This window comes from Boleophthalmus pectinirostris, unplaced genomic scaffold, assembly GCF_026225935.1.
Source record: "Boleophthalmus pectinirostris isolate CB_2022bp ecotype Guang Dong unplaced genomic scaffold, ASM2622593v1 HiC_scaffold_13, whole genome shotgun sequence".
Taxonomy (NCBI): Eukaryota; Metazoa; Chordata; class Actinopteri; order Gobiiformes; family Gobiidae; genus Boleophthalmus; species Boleophthalmus pectinirostris.
Window position 1 is genome coordinate 2,255,199 of NW_026571036.1, and position 18,646 is coordinate 2,273,844.

The window sequence follows — 18,646 nt, forward strand, 5'->3', positions numbered from 1 at the left end:
TGCGTATGCGCGCGCGTGTGTTGCGGTTGCACGCGGAGGATTTCTGGCACTTCGCAGATTCCACATGTTTGACTCACGCCGCGCGTCAAGTTTACGCACAGCACCGACGCAAAGTGACGCGTTCCTTTCAAAGTAAAGTGTCACGTAAACAGCCTAAGAGTTTATATAGAAGTATTAGTAGTAGTAGTAGTAGTAGTAGTGGTGGTGGTAATAGTACAATAGTAGTAGAAGTAGTCGTGGCAGTAATAGTAGTATAATTGCAGTAAAATAGTAGTTATAGTAGTATATTAGTAGTAATAATAGTATAATGTAGTAGTAGTAGTAGTAGTAGCAGTAGTAGTAGTATAATAATAGTAGTAGTAGCAACAGTAGTAGTAGTAGTTGTTGTATAATAGTAGTAGTAGTAGTATAATATTAGAAGTAGTAACAGTAGTAGTAGTAGTAGGTAGTGGTGGTATAGTAATAGTAAATAGTAGTAATAGATAGTAGTTATAGTAGTATATTAGTAGTAATAATAGTATAATGTAGTAGTTGTAGGAGCAGTAGCAGTAGTAGTAGTATAATAATAGTAGTAGTAGCAACAGTAGTAGTAGTAGTTGTTGTATAATAGTAATAGTAGTAGTATAGTAGTAGTAGTAGTAGTAGTAGTAGTAGTAGTAATAGTAGTAATAGTAATAGTAATAGTAACAGCAGTAGCAGTAGTGGTAGTAGTAGCAATAGTAATAGTAGTACTATAATAATAGTAGTAGTAGTAGTAACAGTAGTCGTGCAGTAATAGTAGTATAATAATAGCAGTAGTAGTAGTAGTAGTAGTAGTAGTTATAGTAGTAGTAGTAAGAGTAGTACTAGTGTAGTACCAGTGCTAATAGTAATAATAGTAGTATTAGTAGTAGCAGTAGTAGTAGTAATAGCAACAGCAGCAGCAGTAGTAGTAGTAGTAGTAGTAGTAGTAGTAGTAGTAGTAGCAACAACAGTGGTAATAGTAGTATAATAGTAGTAGTAATAGTAGTAGTCGTAGTAGTATTAGTAATAGTAGTATAATAGTAGAAGTGGTACTAGTAATAATAGTATAATGTAGTAGTAGTAGTAGGAGCAGTAGGAGTGGTAGTATTAGTAATAGTAGTATAATAGTAGAAGTGGTACTAGTAATAATAGTATAATGTAGTAGTAGTAGTAGGAGTGGTAGTATTAGTAGTATAATAGTAGTCAAAGTAGTAATAGTAGTGTAATAATTCGTCAGTCTGTCCCAGGGCAGCTGTGGCTACAGTAGTAGTTTACACCACTGAGTGTTGAGTGAATGAAAAATGAAGTGTTAAACACTTTGGGGATCTTGAAAAGGCGCTGTGTAAATGCAACGATTAATTAATTAATAATAGTTAATAACGTTAGCAGTGGTAGTTTTATTGTGAAGTTGTGTTTCCGGTGTCGCGTGTTTCGGTGGAGCTTTCCTCGCGTGTCGCTCGTGTTTCTCTTCCGGCTCTTCGGTTCTTCTTGGGATTTTCGCTCTTTGTACAAACCTTTCCCGCTGTAACTCTCCCCAAAAATGACTTTAAACTAAACTTTTTGACTTTTTGAATCCCGCTTCAGTCCGCGGATCCACGATGGTCCCGCCGCGGCTCGTGTGCGCGTGTCTGTGGGTTTGGGTCGCGACAGGCGCAGTTTCTCCGCCGCAGCCGCCGCGGGAAGAGTACGGTGAGTCCAGCCCGTGTACGTGAAGAGCCAGGCCGTGTACGTGAAGAAATGACGAAATGAAAGTGTAAAAGTTTCGTGCGAAGTTTAACCCGCAGCGGAATACGGAAGCCCCGAGGCGAAAGCGGAATCTGTGACAGCGAGATTTTAATTATCATGTCTGGGATAGTCCCGGTTTAGTCCTGATTTAGTCCTGTTTAAGTCCTGGTTCAGTTCCGTTTAATTCCAGGTTAAGATCTGATCTGGTTAAGTCCTGTTTAAGTCCTGGTTAAGATCTGGTTTAGTCCTGGTTCACTCCTGGTTAAATCCTGTTTAAGTCCAGGTTAACGCCTTATTTAGACCTGATTAAGTCCTGGTCTAGTCCTGATTACATCCTGGTTTAGTTCTGCTTTAGTCCTGGTTTAATCCTGGTTTGACCCTGATTTAGTCCTGATTGAGTCTTGGTTAAATCCAGGTTCAAGTTCTGTTTACGTTCTCGTTTAGTCCTGTTTAAGTCCTGGTTAAGATCTTGTTTAGACCTAGTTAAGTGCTGTTTAAGCCCAGGTTTACTCCTGGTTTAGTTCTGTTCAAGTCCTGGTTTAGATCTGGTTTAGACATGATTAAGTCCTGGTCTAGTCTTGTTTAAATCCTGGTTTAAGTCCTGGTTTAAGTCCTGATTTTATCCTGATTTAGTCCTGGCTAAGTCCTACTTTAGTCTTAAGTCCCGATTGAGTCCCGATTGAGTCCCGATTGAGTCCCGATTGATTCACGATTTAGTCCTGGTTTAGTCCTGGTTTAGTTTGTCCTGACTTAGACCTGGTTTAGACCTGGTTAAGTCCCATTTGAGTCCCATTTGAGTCCTGGTTTAGTCCTGGTTTAGTCCTGTTTTAGTCCTGGTTTAGTCCTGGTTTAGTCACACTTTAGTCTTAGGCTTTTTACTGCCTAGGTACTTCAGTGATGTAATAATATTTTGTTTGTGGTTCAGGGTATTTATTTATTTTATTTATTTATTTTTTTTTGGTTTTAGACTTGGACTTTATGGATCCACAAGGAAATAATTTGATGTTTTTTATTATTTGTTTTGTAAATGTCGTCACGTGCTGTTGATGTAAATGTTTGTGACACACTGGGAGGGCATCTGACTCACTCTGATCCCGTCACAGACTCTCTGTACTCGCGGCTGGAGGACTTCGAGGTCTTGCCCTGGTCCGGACTTCAGACTCACTCGGTCCGACGCCGGGACCTGGAGCCTCAGAGCCACGGGGAGAAACTGCTCAGCTTCAGCGCCCTCAGCAGGTGACGCCCACACGCCGCGCCCGAAAAGTGACGCAGCGCAGCTTTAATGCTCCTGTGAACTCTTTAAAGCGCCTGTAAACCCTCTGCAACCCTGTTCTAATGTGAGGAAATGTTCCGCACTGAAGCTTTAACCCTGTTGTAAATTGAACCCATTTTATTTTGAGTTATAAAAGCTCTGATTGGCTGTTGTTTTCTCACTCTGCTTTGTGATTGGCTGTTGTTTTGGCAATCTGCTCTGTGATTGGCTGTTGTATTCTCACTCTGCTCTCCGATTGGCTGTTGTTTTCTCACTCTGCACTGTGATTGGCTGTTGTTTTCTTACTCTCCTCTGTGATTGGCTGTTGTTTTGGCAATCTGCTCTGTGATTGGCTGTTGTATTCTCACTCTGCTCTCCGATTGGCTGTTGTTTTCTCACTCTGCACTGTGATTGGCTGTTGTTTTCTTACTCTCCTCTGTGATTGGCTGTTGTTTTCTCACTCTGCTCTGTGATTGGCTGTTGTTTGGTCACTCTACTCTCTGATTGGCTGTTTTATTCCCACTCTGCGCTGTGATTGGCTGTTGTATTCTCACTCTGCTCTGTGATTGGCTGTTGTATTCTAACTCTCTTCTGTGGCTGGCTGTTGTTTTGTCTCTCTGCTCTCTGATTGGCTGTTGTATTCTCACTCTCTTCTGTGATTGGCTGTTGTATTCCCACTCTGCGCTGTGATTGGCTGTTGTATTCTCACTCTCTTCTGTGATTGGCTGTTGTATTCCCACTCTGCGCTGTGATTGGCTGTCATTTTCTTACTCTGGTCTGTGATTGGCTGTTGTATTCTCACTCTGCTTTGTGATTGGCTGTTGTTTGGTCACTCTACTCTCTGATTGGCTGTTGTATTCCCACTCTGCTCTGTGATTGGCTGTCGTTTTCTTACTCTGCTCTCTGATTGGCTGTCGTTTTCTCATTCTGCTCTGTGATTGGCTGTCGTTTTCTCACTCTGCTCTCCGCTCAGACACTTCCGGTTGTACCTGCGGACCAATGAGGAGCTGTTCTCCGAGGGGTTCAAGGTCGTGGTCGTTGAGGACGGAGTCGAGCGCGAATATCCCGTGAACCGCAACAACTACTACACCGGACACGTCATCGGTCAGACCTGGTTTAGTCCTGGTTTAGTCCTGGTTTAGTCCCGGTTTAGTCCTGGTTTAACCCGGTCTCTGTTCTAGGCGAGGAACACTCCAGAGTTCAGGCGCTCATCGATGACACGGAGTTCTCGGCTCGAATCCTCACACACGACGGAGAATTCAACATCGAGGTACCAGACCAGGACTAAACCAGGACTAGACCAGGACTAAACCAGGACTAGACCAGGACTGAACCAGGACTAGACCAGGACTGAACCAGGACTGAACCAGGACTAAACCAGGACTAGACCAGGACTAAACCAGGACTGAACCAGAACTAAACCAGGACTGAACCAGGACTAAACCAGACTGAACCAGGACTAAACCAGGACTGAACCAGGACTGAAACCAGGACTAAACCAGGACTGAACCAGGACTAAACCAGGACTGAACCAGGACTGAACCAGGACTAAAGCAGGACTAAACCTGGTTTAAACCAGAACTGAACTCGGACTGAACCAGGACTGAACCAAGACTGAACTTGGACTAAAGTAGGACTAAACCAGGACTAAACCAGGACTGAACTTGGACTAAAGCAGGACTAAACCTGGTCTAAACCAGGACTAAACCAGGACTGAACTTGGACTGAACCAGGACTAAACCAGGACTAAACCAGGACTGAACTTGGACTGAAGCAGGACTGAACCAGGACTATTCTAGGACTGAACCAGAACTTAACCAGGACTGAACCAGAACTTAACCAGGACCGAACCAGGACCGAACCCGGACTAAACCCGGACTAGACCAGACTAGACCAGGACTAGACCAGGACTAGACCAGGACTAGACCTGGACTAGACCCGGACTAGACCAGGACTGAACCAGGACTGAACCAGGTCTAAACCGCCTTTGACCTTCGACCTTGTGTGTGGCGTGCAGCCGTTGTGGAGGTTCAGCGCGGCGCCCCCTGATGGTCGTCTGCTCGTCTATCGCTCTGAGGACATCAAGAACCTGAGCCGAGTCCACCAGCCCTCGGTCTGCGGCTACACGACCTCTGACCCCTCGCTGCTCCTGCCCGACGCCGTGAGGGAGGGGCTGAGGGAGGCCCAAGAGACAGGTGAGACAGGGACTGCTCCTGCCCGACGGGGTTAGGGTTAGGTTAGTCCTGGTTTAGTCCTGGTTTAGTTCTGTTTAGTTCTGGTTCAGACCTGTTTTAGTCCTGGTTTAGTCCTGGTTTAGACCTGGTTTAGTCCTGGTTTAGACCTGGTTTAGTCCTGGTTTAGTCCTGGTTTAGACCTGTTTTAGTCCTGGTTTAGACCTGGTTTAGTCCTGGTTTAGACCTGTTTTAGTCCTGGTTTAGTCCCTGGTTTAGTCCTGGTTTAGACCTGTTTTAGTCCTGGTTTAGACCTGGTTTAGTCCCTGGTTTAGTCCTGGTTTAGTCCTGGTTTAGACCTGTTTTAGTCCTGGTTTAGTCCTGGTTTAGACCTGGTTTAGTCCTGGTTTAGACCTGGTTTTAGTCCTGGTTTAGACCTGGTTTAGTCCTGGTTTAGTCCTGGTTTAGACCTGGTTTAGTCCTGGTTTAGTCCTGGTTTAGACCTGTTTTAGTCCTGGTTTAGACCTGGTTTAGTCCTCCTGGTTTAGACCTGTTTTAGTCCTGGTTTAGACCTGGTTTAGACCTCTGGTTTAGTCCTTGTTTAGACCTGGTTTAGACCTGTTTAGTTGTTTAGACCTGGTTTAGTCCTTGTTTAGACCTGGTTTAGACCTGGTTCAGACCTGGTTTAGTCCTTGTTTAGACCTGGTTTAGACCTGGTTTAGTCCTTGTTTAGACCTGGTTCAGACCTGGTTTAGTCCTTGTTTAGACCTGGTTTAGAGACCTGGTTTGGTTTAGACCTGGTTCAGTGAAGACCTGGTTCATGTTTTCCTGAATTTCGTATTCGTATTCGTACTGATGAAAGTTTAATCGTAAATTTTCATTTCGTGATCATAATTCTTGACGTTGTAACTTTTCAGTTTGTGTTCTGATGGATAAAATACACACAATATATTTTATGTACAAGTCAATTCATTCCAGAGTTTATGAATATTATTTATTTATTTATTTTATGCTCAACTACAGACAAACCTGCACCGATTTCACAAATATGTAAACAAATATTTCTGAAAGTTTTTTTTACTCCATATGGTTTAGTCCTGCTTTATTTCTGGTTCTGGCTCTGCTCCTGCCTCACCTGTCTGCTCCTGTCTCACCTGTCTCACCTGTCTCACCTGTCTCACCTGTCTCACCTGTCTCACCTGTCTGCTCCTGTCTCACCTGTCTGCTCCTGTCTCTGTCTCACCTGTCTGCTCCTGTCTCACCTGTCTGCTCCTGTCTCACCTGTCTCACCTGTCTGTCTGCTCCTGTCTCACCTGTCTGCTCCTGTCTCACCTGTCTGCTCCTGTCTCACCTGTCTGCTCCTGTCACCTGTCTGCTCCTGTCTCACCTGTCTGCTCCTGTCTCACCTGTCAGAGTGGAGGTGCAGTCAGACGTACGACCACAGCAGAAACACCTGCCCGCTGCTGCTCGTGGCCGATCACAGATTCTTCAAAAACATGGGACGAGGAGAAGAAAGTATCACCCTGAACTACCTGGTACGAGACAGGAGCGCACCTGACACACAGGAGGGCACCTGACACACAGGAGGGCACCTGACACACAGGGAGGGCACCTGACACACAGGAGGGCACCTGACACACAGGAGGGCACCTGACACACAGGAGGGCACCTGACACACAGGAGGGCACCTGACACACAGGAGGGACACCTGACACACAGGGAGGGCACCTGACACACAGGAGGGCACCTGACACACAGGAGAGGGCACCTGACACACACACCTGGACACACAGGAGGCACCTGACACACAGGAGGGCACCTGACACACAGGAGGGCACCTGACACACAGGAGGGCACCTGACACACAGGAGCGCACCTGACACACAGGAGGGCACCTGACACACAGGAGGGCACCTGACACACAGGAGGGCACCTGACACACAGGAGGGCACCTGACACACAGGAGGGCACCTGACACACAGGGACCTGACACACAGGAGCACCTGACACACACCTGACACACAGGGAGGGCACCTGACACACATGACACACACACGAGGGCACCTGACACACACACCTGACACACACGGGAGGGCACCTGACACACAGGAGGTGACACATGACACACAGGAGCACCTGACACACAGGCACCTGACACATGTGACACTGACACAGTGACTGACACACCAGTGACACTTACACACAGGTGACCTGGTTTAGACTGACACACAGTGGTGACATCCTGGTTTGAGTCCTGGTTTAGTCCTGGTTTAGACCCTGGTTTAGACCTGGTTTAGACCTGGTTTAGACCCTGGTTTAGACCTGGTTTAGTCATAGTTTAGACCTGGTTTAGACCCAGTTTACATCTAGATTAGACCTGGATTAGACCTGGTTTTAGACCCTGATTTAGTCCAGATTTAGACCCTAGTTTAGTCCTGGTTTAGTTCTGATTTAATCCCTGATTTAGGACAGTCAAGGAGCATTCAGATTCACACGGGGAGGCGGTGGGAGGGCATCTGACACACGGGGAGGCGGTGGGAGGGCATCTGACACACGGGGAGGCGGTGGGAGGGCATCTGACACACGGGGAGGCGGTGGGAGGGCATCTGACACACGGGGAGGCGGTGGGAGGGCATCTGACACACGGGGAGGCGGTGGGAGGGCATCTGACACACGGGGAGGCGGTGGGAGGGCATCTGACACACGGGGAGGCGGTGGGAGGGCATCTGACTCTTTTGTAAAGGCAGATCTCGTTGCAGATCGAGTTGATCGATCGAGTCGATGACATTTACAGAAACACGACCTGGGACCAAGAGTTCAGCGGATACGGAGTCCAGATCCAACAGGTCAGACCCCGATTAGACCTGGTTTAGAACTTTTTAGACTCGGTTTAGACCTGGTTTAGACCTGGTTTAGACTCGGTTTAGACTCGGTTTAGACCCAGTTTTGTACCCATGTTTAGTACTGCTTTAGACCTAGTTTAGATCCAGTTTAGACCCGGTTTATACCTCGTTTAGACCTTGTTTAGACCTGGTTTAGACCTGGTTTAGACCTGGTTTAGACCTGGTTTAGACCTTGTATAGACCTTGTATAGACCTGGGTTTAGACCTTGTTTAGACCTGGTTTAGACCTGGGGTTAGACCTGGTTTAGACCTTGTTTAGACCTTGTTTAGAACCTTGTATAGACTGGGTTTAGACCTGGTTTAGACCTCATTTAGACCCGGTTTAGACTTGGTTTAGACCTCAGTTTAGACCTCGCTTAGATCTCGTTTAGACATGGTTTTGTCCCAGTTTCGACCTGGTTTAGACCTGGTTTAGACCTGGTTTAGACCTGGTTTAGACCTGGTTTAGACTGGGTTTAGAGCTTGTTCAGTCTAAACCAGGATATTTAATTTGTGTGTTTGTGCTTTTGTCTGTATATTTGTTTGTTTCTGTATTTGTCTGTGTTTGTGTGTTTGTATATTTGTGTTTTTTGTGTTTGTGTGTTGTGTTTGTGTGTGTTTTTGTGTTTTTTGTGTTTGTGTGTTTTTTGTGTGTGTGTGTGTTTTGTGTGTTTTTTGTGTGTGTTTGTGTGTTTGTAGATCCTGATAGAGAAGACGGCGACTCCGGTGTCTCCAGGACAGAGTCACTTTAACATGGAGGGAAGCCCAGTGCCCGGGAGAGACGTGTGGGACGTCAAGAGGCTGCTCGAGGTACTGCACCTGCCCCCGCGTGTGTCAGGTGCCCTCCCCGTGTGTGTCAGGTGCCCTCCCCGTGTGTCAGATGCCGTCAAAATTTTCCTCCACTCGAGTATTTTCTGTGTTTTTTTAACATGTGAGAGACATCCGCCGCAACTTCCTGTTCTCTGCCTCTAAATATTAATACATTTTAGCACGACTCAGCAAAAAACACCCATAAATACAGCTGAACAGGAAGTAGTGACGCTCACAGTGATTCTGCTGTTGCGCAAACACACAGTTAGGGTTCTGTTCTCTACTTCAGGATGTGTGTAAAATCCCTCGGTCGTGCAGGCAGAGTCCATGCTTCAGTTCCGGTCAAAACGCGGTTGGACACGTCCTTATATCTGCCTGAGGGGAGGAGCTAACTACACTGAAACTCCTCTGAACCTAACACACACACTTGTTTACAGTTTCTGTTTATTAGCTCGGCCTGTTGAACTTGCACTGAGCGTGAGGTAGGGACTGAATATTCAGCAACTGAATATATTTGGCTGAATATTGCAAAAAAAAAAAAAAAAAAGCCACATTTGGGCTTCCGGTGGACTGTAAGGCTACGTTCAGACTGCAGGGTTTAACGCTCAATTCCGATTTTTTTGTGAAATCCGATGTTTTTTCGAGGTTGTTCACATTTCCAGTTAAATGTGACTTGTATGTGACTCCAGTGTGAACATTAAACGGCCCAAAAGTGTCCCACATGTGACACTGGAGACACGACGACGTCAACCGCAGCGAGCGTCTCTGTGTTTACACAAGTTGAACAAACATGGACGCAGCATCGAGCACCTGGAGATTTTAAAGTTCCTCTCGTACCGGAGCCACAACATGAACAACTGACTTGTTTTAAGGAGGAGATTGAGAAGGAGAAGGACCAGGTTTTTGGTCGTGGTGTTTTGTGGTGAGTGGAGATGTGCTTCACTTCAGTGACAGAGTTCGTGAACAGTTTTCTCCTACTTCAGTGCAGAATAGTGACGTTTGTGTCTTGTTGATGACGTGTAGGTGGATGAATGTGACCTGACCGTTCACACTGAAGTCACATGTCAAAAGATCAGATATGGATCAGTTTCAGGAGCACAGATCCAAGTGTCCTGGGTCACATGTGAAAAAATCAGATCTGTGTGGTTCAGACTGACAATAAAAGATCAGATACAGGAACATAGAGGCAAAAAAATCGGATTTGGGTCACTTCAGGTGCAGTCTGAACACAGCCTATGTAAGGCCGAGTAGCGGTGTCTGACGCAGTGACGTAAACAACCAACGTGCAGTGACGCGGTGATCTGATGCCTTCTCTAAAATGTCGGCAGTGTGGAAATACTGAGGGTGCGCTCACGTTCCGCTCTCACACCTGCACAACCGAACTGGGCCACGGGCGATGACGTCTTCACACGACGGTGTTTGTTTACATGCGACACAGTAGAGCTGTCGCTTTAGCGGAGAAAATAAGTCCAGCGGCAGAAATATCTATTAAGTAGTGAGGCAGATGTGCGTCCTTTTATGATCCGCGCTCCTCCGTGAGTTTATGGAGATAAAAACGGCGCGGAACAGTAATGACAGCCGGAGACGAGAGGCGGATAAACTTCGGTCGTCACAGTCGTCACTGAAGGTCAGCGCGGACTTGCTGTATGTTTTAGGGCGGATTTTATTCACTGTTTTCTGGTAAATAGTAGTTTTTGCATGAGCTCCCCCTGCAGGCGTGGTGTTGTAACTGCAGTTTGGGTCAGATACACAGAATAGTATTGAGAGCTTTAGCCCCGCCCTCTTGGTTTTGGTGCATGTGTCTCTCTGACGGCCCGTGGCGCTCGCTCTGTCCTCTCTGCAGCAGTTCTCTCTGGACATCGCGGAGAAGGCGTCCAACGTGTGTCTCGCTCACCTCTTCACGTACCAGGACTTTGACGAGGGGACGCTGGGACTGGCCTACGTCGCCCCCTCCAAACCCGACATCCCCGGAGGACTCTGCTCCAAACGTGAGGACGGGTTTAGACCCAGCTTAGACCGGGTTTAGATCAGGTTTAGATCAGGTTTCAAACTGGTTTAGATTGGGTTTAGACCGGGTTTAGATCTTTAGTCTTCCTTTAAACTGGATTAAGACCGGGTTTAGACCAGGGCCTAGTTTAGACATAGTTTACACCTGCTTTAAACCTGATTTAATCCTGGTTTAGTCCTGGTTTAGTCCTGGTTTGATGTTTGTTCTTGTTTTTGCAGCGTGTCCGACTTCTTCAAACATTCAAAAGGCGATTTACCTGAACACAGGACTCACCAGCACCAAGAACTACGGAAAAACCATCCTGACCAAGGTGACGACCCACAGAGGCAGTAGTAGTACTTGTACTAGTAGTTGTAGTTGTACCGGTAGCAGTAGTAGTAGTACCTGTAGCAGTGGTAGTAGTAGTAGCACCTGTAGCAGAAGTAGTACCTGTAGCAGTAGCAGTAGTAGTAGTAGTACCTGTAGCAGTAGTAGTAGTAGTAGTAGTACTTGTAGTAGTACTTGTAGTAGTAGTAGTAGTACTTGTAGTAGCAGTAACATTAGTAGTAGTAGTAGTAGTACCTGTAGCAGTAACAGTAGTAGTAGTAGTACCTGTAGCAGTAGTAGTAGTAGTAGTACTTGTAGTAGTACTTGTAGTAGTAGTAGTAGTACTTGTAGTAGCAGTAACATTAGTAGTAGTAGTAGTAGTAGTAGTAGTACCTGTAGCAATAACAACAGTAGTAGTAGAAGTAGTAGTAGTAGTACCGCCTGTAATAGCAGTAACAGTAGTAGTAGTAGTACCTGTAGCAGTAGTAGTAACTGTAGCAGTAGTAGTAGTAGTACCTGTAGCAGTAACAGTAGTAGTAGTAGTACCTGTAGCAGTAACAACAGTAGTAGTAGTAGTCGTAGTAGTAGTACCTGAAGTAGCAGTAACAGTAGTAAAAGTAGTAGTACTTGTAGTAGTAGTAACAGTAGTAGTACCTGTAATAGCAGTAACAGTAGTAGTACTTGTAGTAGTAGTAGCAGTAACAGTAGTAGAAGTAGTAGTACTTGTAGTAGTAGTAACAGTACTTGTCCTGCAGGAGGCGGACCTGGTGACGACTCATGAACTCGGTCATAACTTCGGGGCGGAACACGACCCGGACAAAATGGCGGAGTGCGCCCCCCGAGAGGATCAGGGCGGGAAGTACGTGATGTACCCCATCGCTGTGAGCGGAGACCACGCCAACAACAAGGTGAGGGGCGGGGCTTACACCGGGTTTAGACCGGGTTCTGTTTTAGACCTGGTTCAGTCCTGGTCCTGGTTCAGTCCTGGTTCAGTCCTGGTCCTGGTCCTGGTCCTGGTTCAGTCCTGGTTTCTGGTTCTTCCTCAGCTCTTCTCCGTTTGTTCCAAACGTTCCATCGTGAAGCGTCTGAGGTGGAAAGCTCCGTCGTGTTTTAAACCTCGGACGGTGAACGTTTGTGGGAATTCTCGGGTGGAGCAGGGGGAGGAGTGTGACCCCGGACTCCTGCACCTGACCTCTGACCCCTGCTGCACCAGCACCTGCCAGCTCCGAGAACACGCCCGCTGCAGGTGAGACGCACCGCACCTGACGCACCTGACGCACCCGACGCACCTGACGCACCCGACTCACCCGACTCACCTGACACACCTGACCCCACCGCTGTCAGAAGCACCAGTCTGTACCTTCCGCTGTGGTTTTTACGGCTCATGTTCTCTCTCTCTCCTCAGCGACAGGAACAGCGCCTGCTGCAAAAACTGTCAGTTTGAGGTCAAAGGTCAAGTGTGTCAGGAGCCAATCGAGGCCACGTGTAAAGGCCACGCCCACTGCACAGGTAACACCCACCTGTCCCACACCAAGGACCGGGTTAGTCCCGGTTCAGTCCTGGTTCAGTCCTGGTTTAGTCCTGGTCTAGTCCTGGTTCAGTCCTGGTTCAGTCCTGGTCTAGTCCTGGTCTAGTCCTGGTCTAGTCCTGGTCTAGTCCTGGTCTAGTCCTAGTCCTGGTCAGTCCTGGTCTAGTCCTGGTCTCCTGGTCTAGTCCTGGTCTCCTGGTCTAGTCCTGGTCTAGTCCTGGTTCCTGGTTCTAGTCCTGTCTGGTCAGTCCTGGTTCAGTCCTGGTTCAGTCCTGGTCTAGTCCTGGTCTAGTCCTGGTCTAGTCCTGGTTCAGTCCTGGTCTAGTCCTGGTCTAGTCCTGGTCTAGTCCTGGTCTAGTCCTGGTCTAGTCCTGGTCTAGTCCTGGTCTAGTCCTGGTCTAGTCCTGGTCTAGTCCTGGTCTAGTCCTGGTCTAGTCCTGGTCTAGTCCTGGTCTAGTCCTGGTCTAGTCCTGGTCTAGTCCTGGTCTCAGTCCTGGTCTAGTCCTGGTCTAGTCCTGGTCTAGTCCTGGTTCAGTCCTGGTTCAGTCCTGGTCCTAGTCCTGGTCTAGTCCTGGTCTAGTCCTGGTCTAGTCCTGAGTCCTGGTTCTCCTGCCTGGTCAGTCCTGGTCTAGTCCTGGTGACAACAGTTCGTGTTTGGACAGCGGGCGCTGCGAGGGCGGAGTCTGTGTGCCCTTCTGCCAGGTGAAGCTGCAGGTGCCGCCCTGCGCCTGTAACGGTGAGTGCCCTTTGACCTTTGATGCGTGACCTTTGACCTGTGACCCCAGACTCATGTGGCGTGTGTGTGTGTGTGTGTGTGTGCGTGTGGCAGAGACACACTCGTCGTGTAAAGTGTGCTGCCTGACCAGCAGAGGGCGCTGTGAGCCGTACAGAGACGCTCAGGGACACCTGTACCTGAGGAAGGGCAAACCCTGCACCGTGGGATTCTGCGACGGAGAAGTGAGTTTATTTATATTTATCCAACGGTTTTATCGTCTCTGTGTCACCTCCGTGTTTCTGTGGACTTTGATCAGTTTAATGCCTCATTGTGGAACATTCCAATCAAATCAGTAACATCTCCATGGAGACGAGCACGTGGTAGAACCTCCTCCAGAAAAGTTACACACTGCAGCTTTAGGCCCCGTTTACACGTACATGGGTTTTTTTTAAAAACTGAGACATTTTCCTTCATTTGTTTCCATCTTTTACACACAAACAGCGAATTCGCCTCTGAAAACAAATCTTTCTGAAAATTCCGGCTCGAGTGGAGATTCTGGAAAACTCCGGTTTCACGTTTGTGCGTAAAGTGAAATAAACTGAGTTTTAGGAGCTGAGGCGCTGAAAGTGCGACCGACGTTTACCTTTTGTTATGATGACGACAGTGCGGGAAAGTGAGAATGTTCTGTGGACCACAGGTCCGGCTGCTCTGGTCCTCCGCGCTCGACCGCGGCTCGTTCTGAGGTGCTGCAGCGTCCGGACAGAAGTGTGAATCCTGTTTGTTTCGTTGTGTTGTTCTGAGCGTCCGTCTGCACACGTGTTGTGAAGGGAGGTACTGGACACCACCCCCCACTTCAGCTCATCTGTTTGTTCTGCTGAAACACTTTTCATGTGTTTGTATTTTCACACACTGATGGATCAGATCCATGAGCAGAGATGAACAAGAGCTCAAAGGTCTGTGATTTTACCACTTCTTTAACAGATCTGTGGAGAGGCGAGCCGCTCACTAATGCACGTTTTACAAAGTATTTTTGAGTAATCCTTAAAACTGTAATGAAATAAACGCTACAGGTTTGAATCTAATCCAGCTGCGCCCAGAGGTTTGGTGTAGTTCTGACGGCGCTCGATGGAGGATTTATGCAGGTCGAAGTAAACTAAAACTTTATTGAAAACGATGCTGCACGATGTGATTGTGGAAAACAGAGGGAGGGAAATATTTGTTTTTTAAAATACCCGACTCTGTGTAAACGTCGCCTTAATCACAATGATCTGATTTAGATCATTATGACAAACTCTTCCTCTCCTCTCTCTTCTTTCATTCATTTGTTTATTTGTTTGTTTGTTTGTTTGTCCGTTCTTTCGTTCCAGGGTAAGTGTATGAAGCAGGTGCAGGACGTGATCGAGCGTCTCTGGACTTTCATCGATAAACTCGACATAAACACGTTCGGGAAGTTTCTGGCCGACAACATCGTGGGCTCGGTGCTCGTCTTCTCTCTGCTCTTCTGGATCCCACTGAGCGTCCTGGTGCACTGTGTGGTACGTCCACAAAGTCCCGGTCTAGTCCTGGTCTAATCCCGGTTTAGACCTGGTTTAGTTCCGGTTTAGTTCTGGTTTAGTTCTGGTTTAGTCCTGGTTCAGTTCTTGTTTAGTCCTGGCTTAGTCCTGGTTTAGTCTTGGTTCAGTCCTGGTTTAGTCCTGGTTTAGACCTGGTTTAGACCTGGTTTAGTCCAGGTTTAGTCCAGGTTTAGACCTGTTACAGTCCTGGTTTAGTCCTGGTTTATTACTTGTTTAGTCTTGGATTAATCTTGGTTTAGTCTTAGTTTAGTCCTGTTTTAGTCCTGGTTTAGACCTGTTATAGTCCTGGCTTAGTCATGGTGTAGTCCTGGTGTAGTCCTGGTTTAGTCCTGGTTTGAATCTGAACTTTAAACTCATCCAAGTTTCTTTTTCTGTTTCAGGACCGAAAACTGGACCAACAATACGAACAGAACACCAAGTCCCTCTTCTTCCCCAGTGTAAGTCCCACTACAGGACCAGACCAGGACCAGACCAGGACTGGACCAGGACCAGACCAGGACCGGACCAGGATCAGACCGGGATCTGTCCTTGTTTAATCCTTGTTTGGTTTTGGTTTAATCTTGGTTCAGTCCTGGCCTAACCCTTTTTGAGTCCTAGTTTCAGTCCTAGTCTACTCCTGATCTAGTCCTGGTCTAGTCCTGGTCTAGTCCTGGTCTAGTCCTGGTCTAGTCCTGGTCCAGTCCTGGTCTAACCCTGGTCTCTTGCAGAACGGGGAGCTCTTGAGCAGTCTGGACTCGGCCTCCGTTCGGATTTTTAAGCCCTCGTTTCCGTCGGCGATGAAGTTCCAGTCGGCGTTTGGACCGAACCAGACCAGCACCCCCCCCGTGTCCTGCTCCGAGGGCCCGGACCCCCACAGAGACCCGCCCCACAGGGACCCGCCCCACAGGGACCCGCCCCACAGCGACGCCCACAGGACCCCCTCCACAGAGACCCCACCCACATGGAGCCCCTCATGGTACCTACAACTCTTCTACTGTATGGATGTCTATGGCTCAATGTTCAGCTGTTACCATATTCTGCTTGGATTTTCCATGGAAATAATAATGTTGAATTGTTGTTTCCGTGTTAAACTCGTTAAATCGTTTTTATTTCATGTGTGTGAGCGTCTGGGGGGGGGAGGTTCTGATTGGACAGAGACGCCAACGGATTTACGTCTTTGTGAAGAAAACACACACTTCATCTGCTCCCGGCTTTTCTGTCGTCTCAGTTTGTCGTTCCTCCACGGACACAAACACCGTCCAAACTTTTCCCGCGGTGATTCTGATGATTGTGAAGCAGCGGCTGGAGAATCGTCTCATCACACTTTAGGTCTGTGAGTTGAGGAGGAGAAGGGAGGAAGAAGACAAAACCTCAGTCCACTCCCACATCCCGCTCACAAATCCAAAGAGACGTGGATCAAAGTCCCGAGACACGACTGGTGGAGCCGGATCGAAGGACGACACGACGAACATGAAGCACCAGCAGCATTTTAACAAGAACAAACCACAAACATGATCCAGGAAGAAAATCATTCAACTTTAAAATCAGAATAAAGTAGGGTTGTCCCGATCTGATCACGTGATTGGAAATCGGCGCCGATCATGTGACTGCGGACTCGATCTGGACTCGGACATTATGTGTCGATCAGGTATCGGATAAATAATATATGTATATAACACACAGGACATAACAAGTTTTTCTGAGGCGCGGGATTTGCTCCGTCCCAGCGTCTGCTGTACTAGAGGTGCACTTACATTGGGACTTTTGGGTCGTGTCGTACTCGCCGCTGTTACCTGTGGTTCTGTGTTCTGTGTTCACACCTGCGCGGCCGATGGCGTCATTACACGTGCGCATGTTGCATTGCGGAGTTGGCACTTTTGGCGGAAAGGGTCCGTCCAGGGGCAGGAAGTGTCTATTGTCAGAATTAAGTTTAATTCCCAATAATCATTTTTTATTATGATTTAAGTGTTTACATGGACTTTTTTTAAAGCGGAATTCATTTTTATACAGAATTAAAGATCAAAAGGTGAAAAAAGTTTAAAGATTGTCTCAAAATCCAGATTAAAGTCTAACGGAGCCTCAAACAGCGTCTGTGTCGAGTATCATAGCAACCAAAGAGCCAATCAGAATGCTCGGGGAAGGAAGGCACCTGATTGGTCTGTTTTTAATGTTTGTAGCTATTCCACACTATTCCCGACTTTTGGCACAGTTTAGGAGTCACGCCGTGGGGACTTAAAGGCCAGTTGGTGAAGTAGTGCGCTCAAAATTTCCCACAATGCAACTTTAAAAGTCGTGTGCATCGGTGTCTCTAGAGCGAGCAGTACAGAGTGAAGTAAGTGTTTGGTTTATTCACATTTTAAAGTCGAATTAATTTCTTCCTGGATCATGTTTCTCGTTTCTTCTTATTAAAAATAATGCGGGTGCTTCGCATGATGAGATGATCAGAACCACTGCGGGAAAAGTTTGGACGGTGTTTGTGTCCGTGGAGGAACGACAAACTGAGACGACAGAAAAGCCGGGAGCAGATGAAGTGTGTGTTTTCTCCCCAAAGACGTAAATCTGTTGTTGTCTCTGTCCAATCAGAACCTCCCCCCAGACGCTCAGACACATGAAATAAAAACGATTTAACGACTTTTCTGTGGAAACATCAAGTCGGAATTATTATTTGTTTTTTGTTTTTCCCAGAATGCCGAGCTGCGCGGCCTCATGTCGGCGGACGGACACCGAATGGCCACGATCGAGGAGCAGCCCGACCTGGACCAATCGCAGCCCAGCGACCCCGAGCTCGACCAATCGCAGCGCAGCGAGGGGGCGTGGGCCAAACGGTCCTTCGACGATTTGACCGAAAACAAACCCAAGAGCCCGGCCTTCAGGGACCAGACCAGAACTAAACCGGGACTAAACCGGGACTACAGACTCCAGCACAGACAGCTCAGCCCCAAAGAGACACAGTGCTAGACCGGGACTGGGGCTGGACCAGGGTTTAGACCGGGTTTAGACCGGGTTTAGACTAAACTTGGTCTGGATGAATGTTTACTGAGCTAAAGACAATCATTAAAAAACAGCCATATAATTCTGTATATGAATGTGCCGGACTAGACCAGAACTAAACCAGGACTATGCCAGGACTATGCCAGGACTAGTCCAGGACTAGACCAGGACTGGACCAGGACTAGACCAGGACTAAACAATAACAGTAAAATCTTGAATCTGACTCTGGCCAGGACTATACCAGGACTATACCAGGACTGGACCAGGACTAAACCATAAACCAGGACTAAACCAGGACTAAACCAGGACTAAACCAGGACTAAACCAGGACTGAACCTGGACTGAACCTGGACTGGACCAGGTCTCTTTTGCCACATGTAAACCTTGAGTGTGAAGCTTTATCTGTATTTATTATTTAGTATTTGTTATATTTTTGTTGTTTAAATGTTTGGTCGTTTTGTTTTCAAAGTGCCTTAACGTCATAAATGTGTTTTTTGTTTTGTTTTGTTTTTTTGTCTTTGCTTTTACACATAAAGATTTAAAAAACAAAATCAGTTTTTTTTTTTAAACTGTTTTTATTTACATAGAGAAAAATCCCGCACACCGTCTTACTTGCAAATTGTGAGACTTTTGCAAAATCCTGATGAGCTCATTTCAAGAAATCAATTTATTCTCTCAAAATAAAAAATAAAAATAAAAGAG

At 47.0% G+C, this 18,646-nt stretch overlaps 1 protein-coding gene across 1 annotated transcript; it reads left to right on the forward strand.

Moving 5' to 3' along the window:
- Positions 1-1,416: 1,416 nt before the first annotated feature.
- Positions 1,417-18,498, forward strand: LOC110164254 (disintegrin and metalloproteinase domain-containing protein 17-like). Its single transcript, XM_055149747.1, is given in 20 exon segments — positions 1,417-1,692; positions 2,832-2,964; positions 3,954-4,084; positions 4,162-4,250; positions 4,998-5,195; positions 6,582-6,686; positions 7,911-7,997; positions 8,733-8,843; positions 10,687-10,831; positions 11,070-11,161; positions 11,913-12,065; positions 12,204-12,403; positions 12,563-12,673; positions 12,675-12,698; positions 13,318-13,421; positions 13,515-13,642; positions 14,768-14,935; positions 15,355-15,411; positions 15,682-15,957; positions 17,639-18,498. Coding segments are annotated over 20 exon segments (2,676 nt in total). The 5' UTR covers positions 1,417-1,601; the 3' UTR covers positions 17,912-18,498.
- Positions 18,499-18,646: the final 148 nt, after the last annotated feature.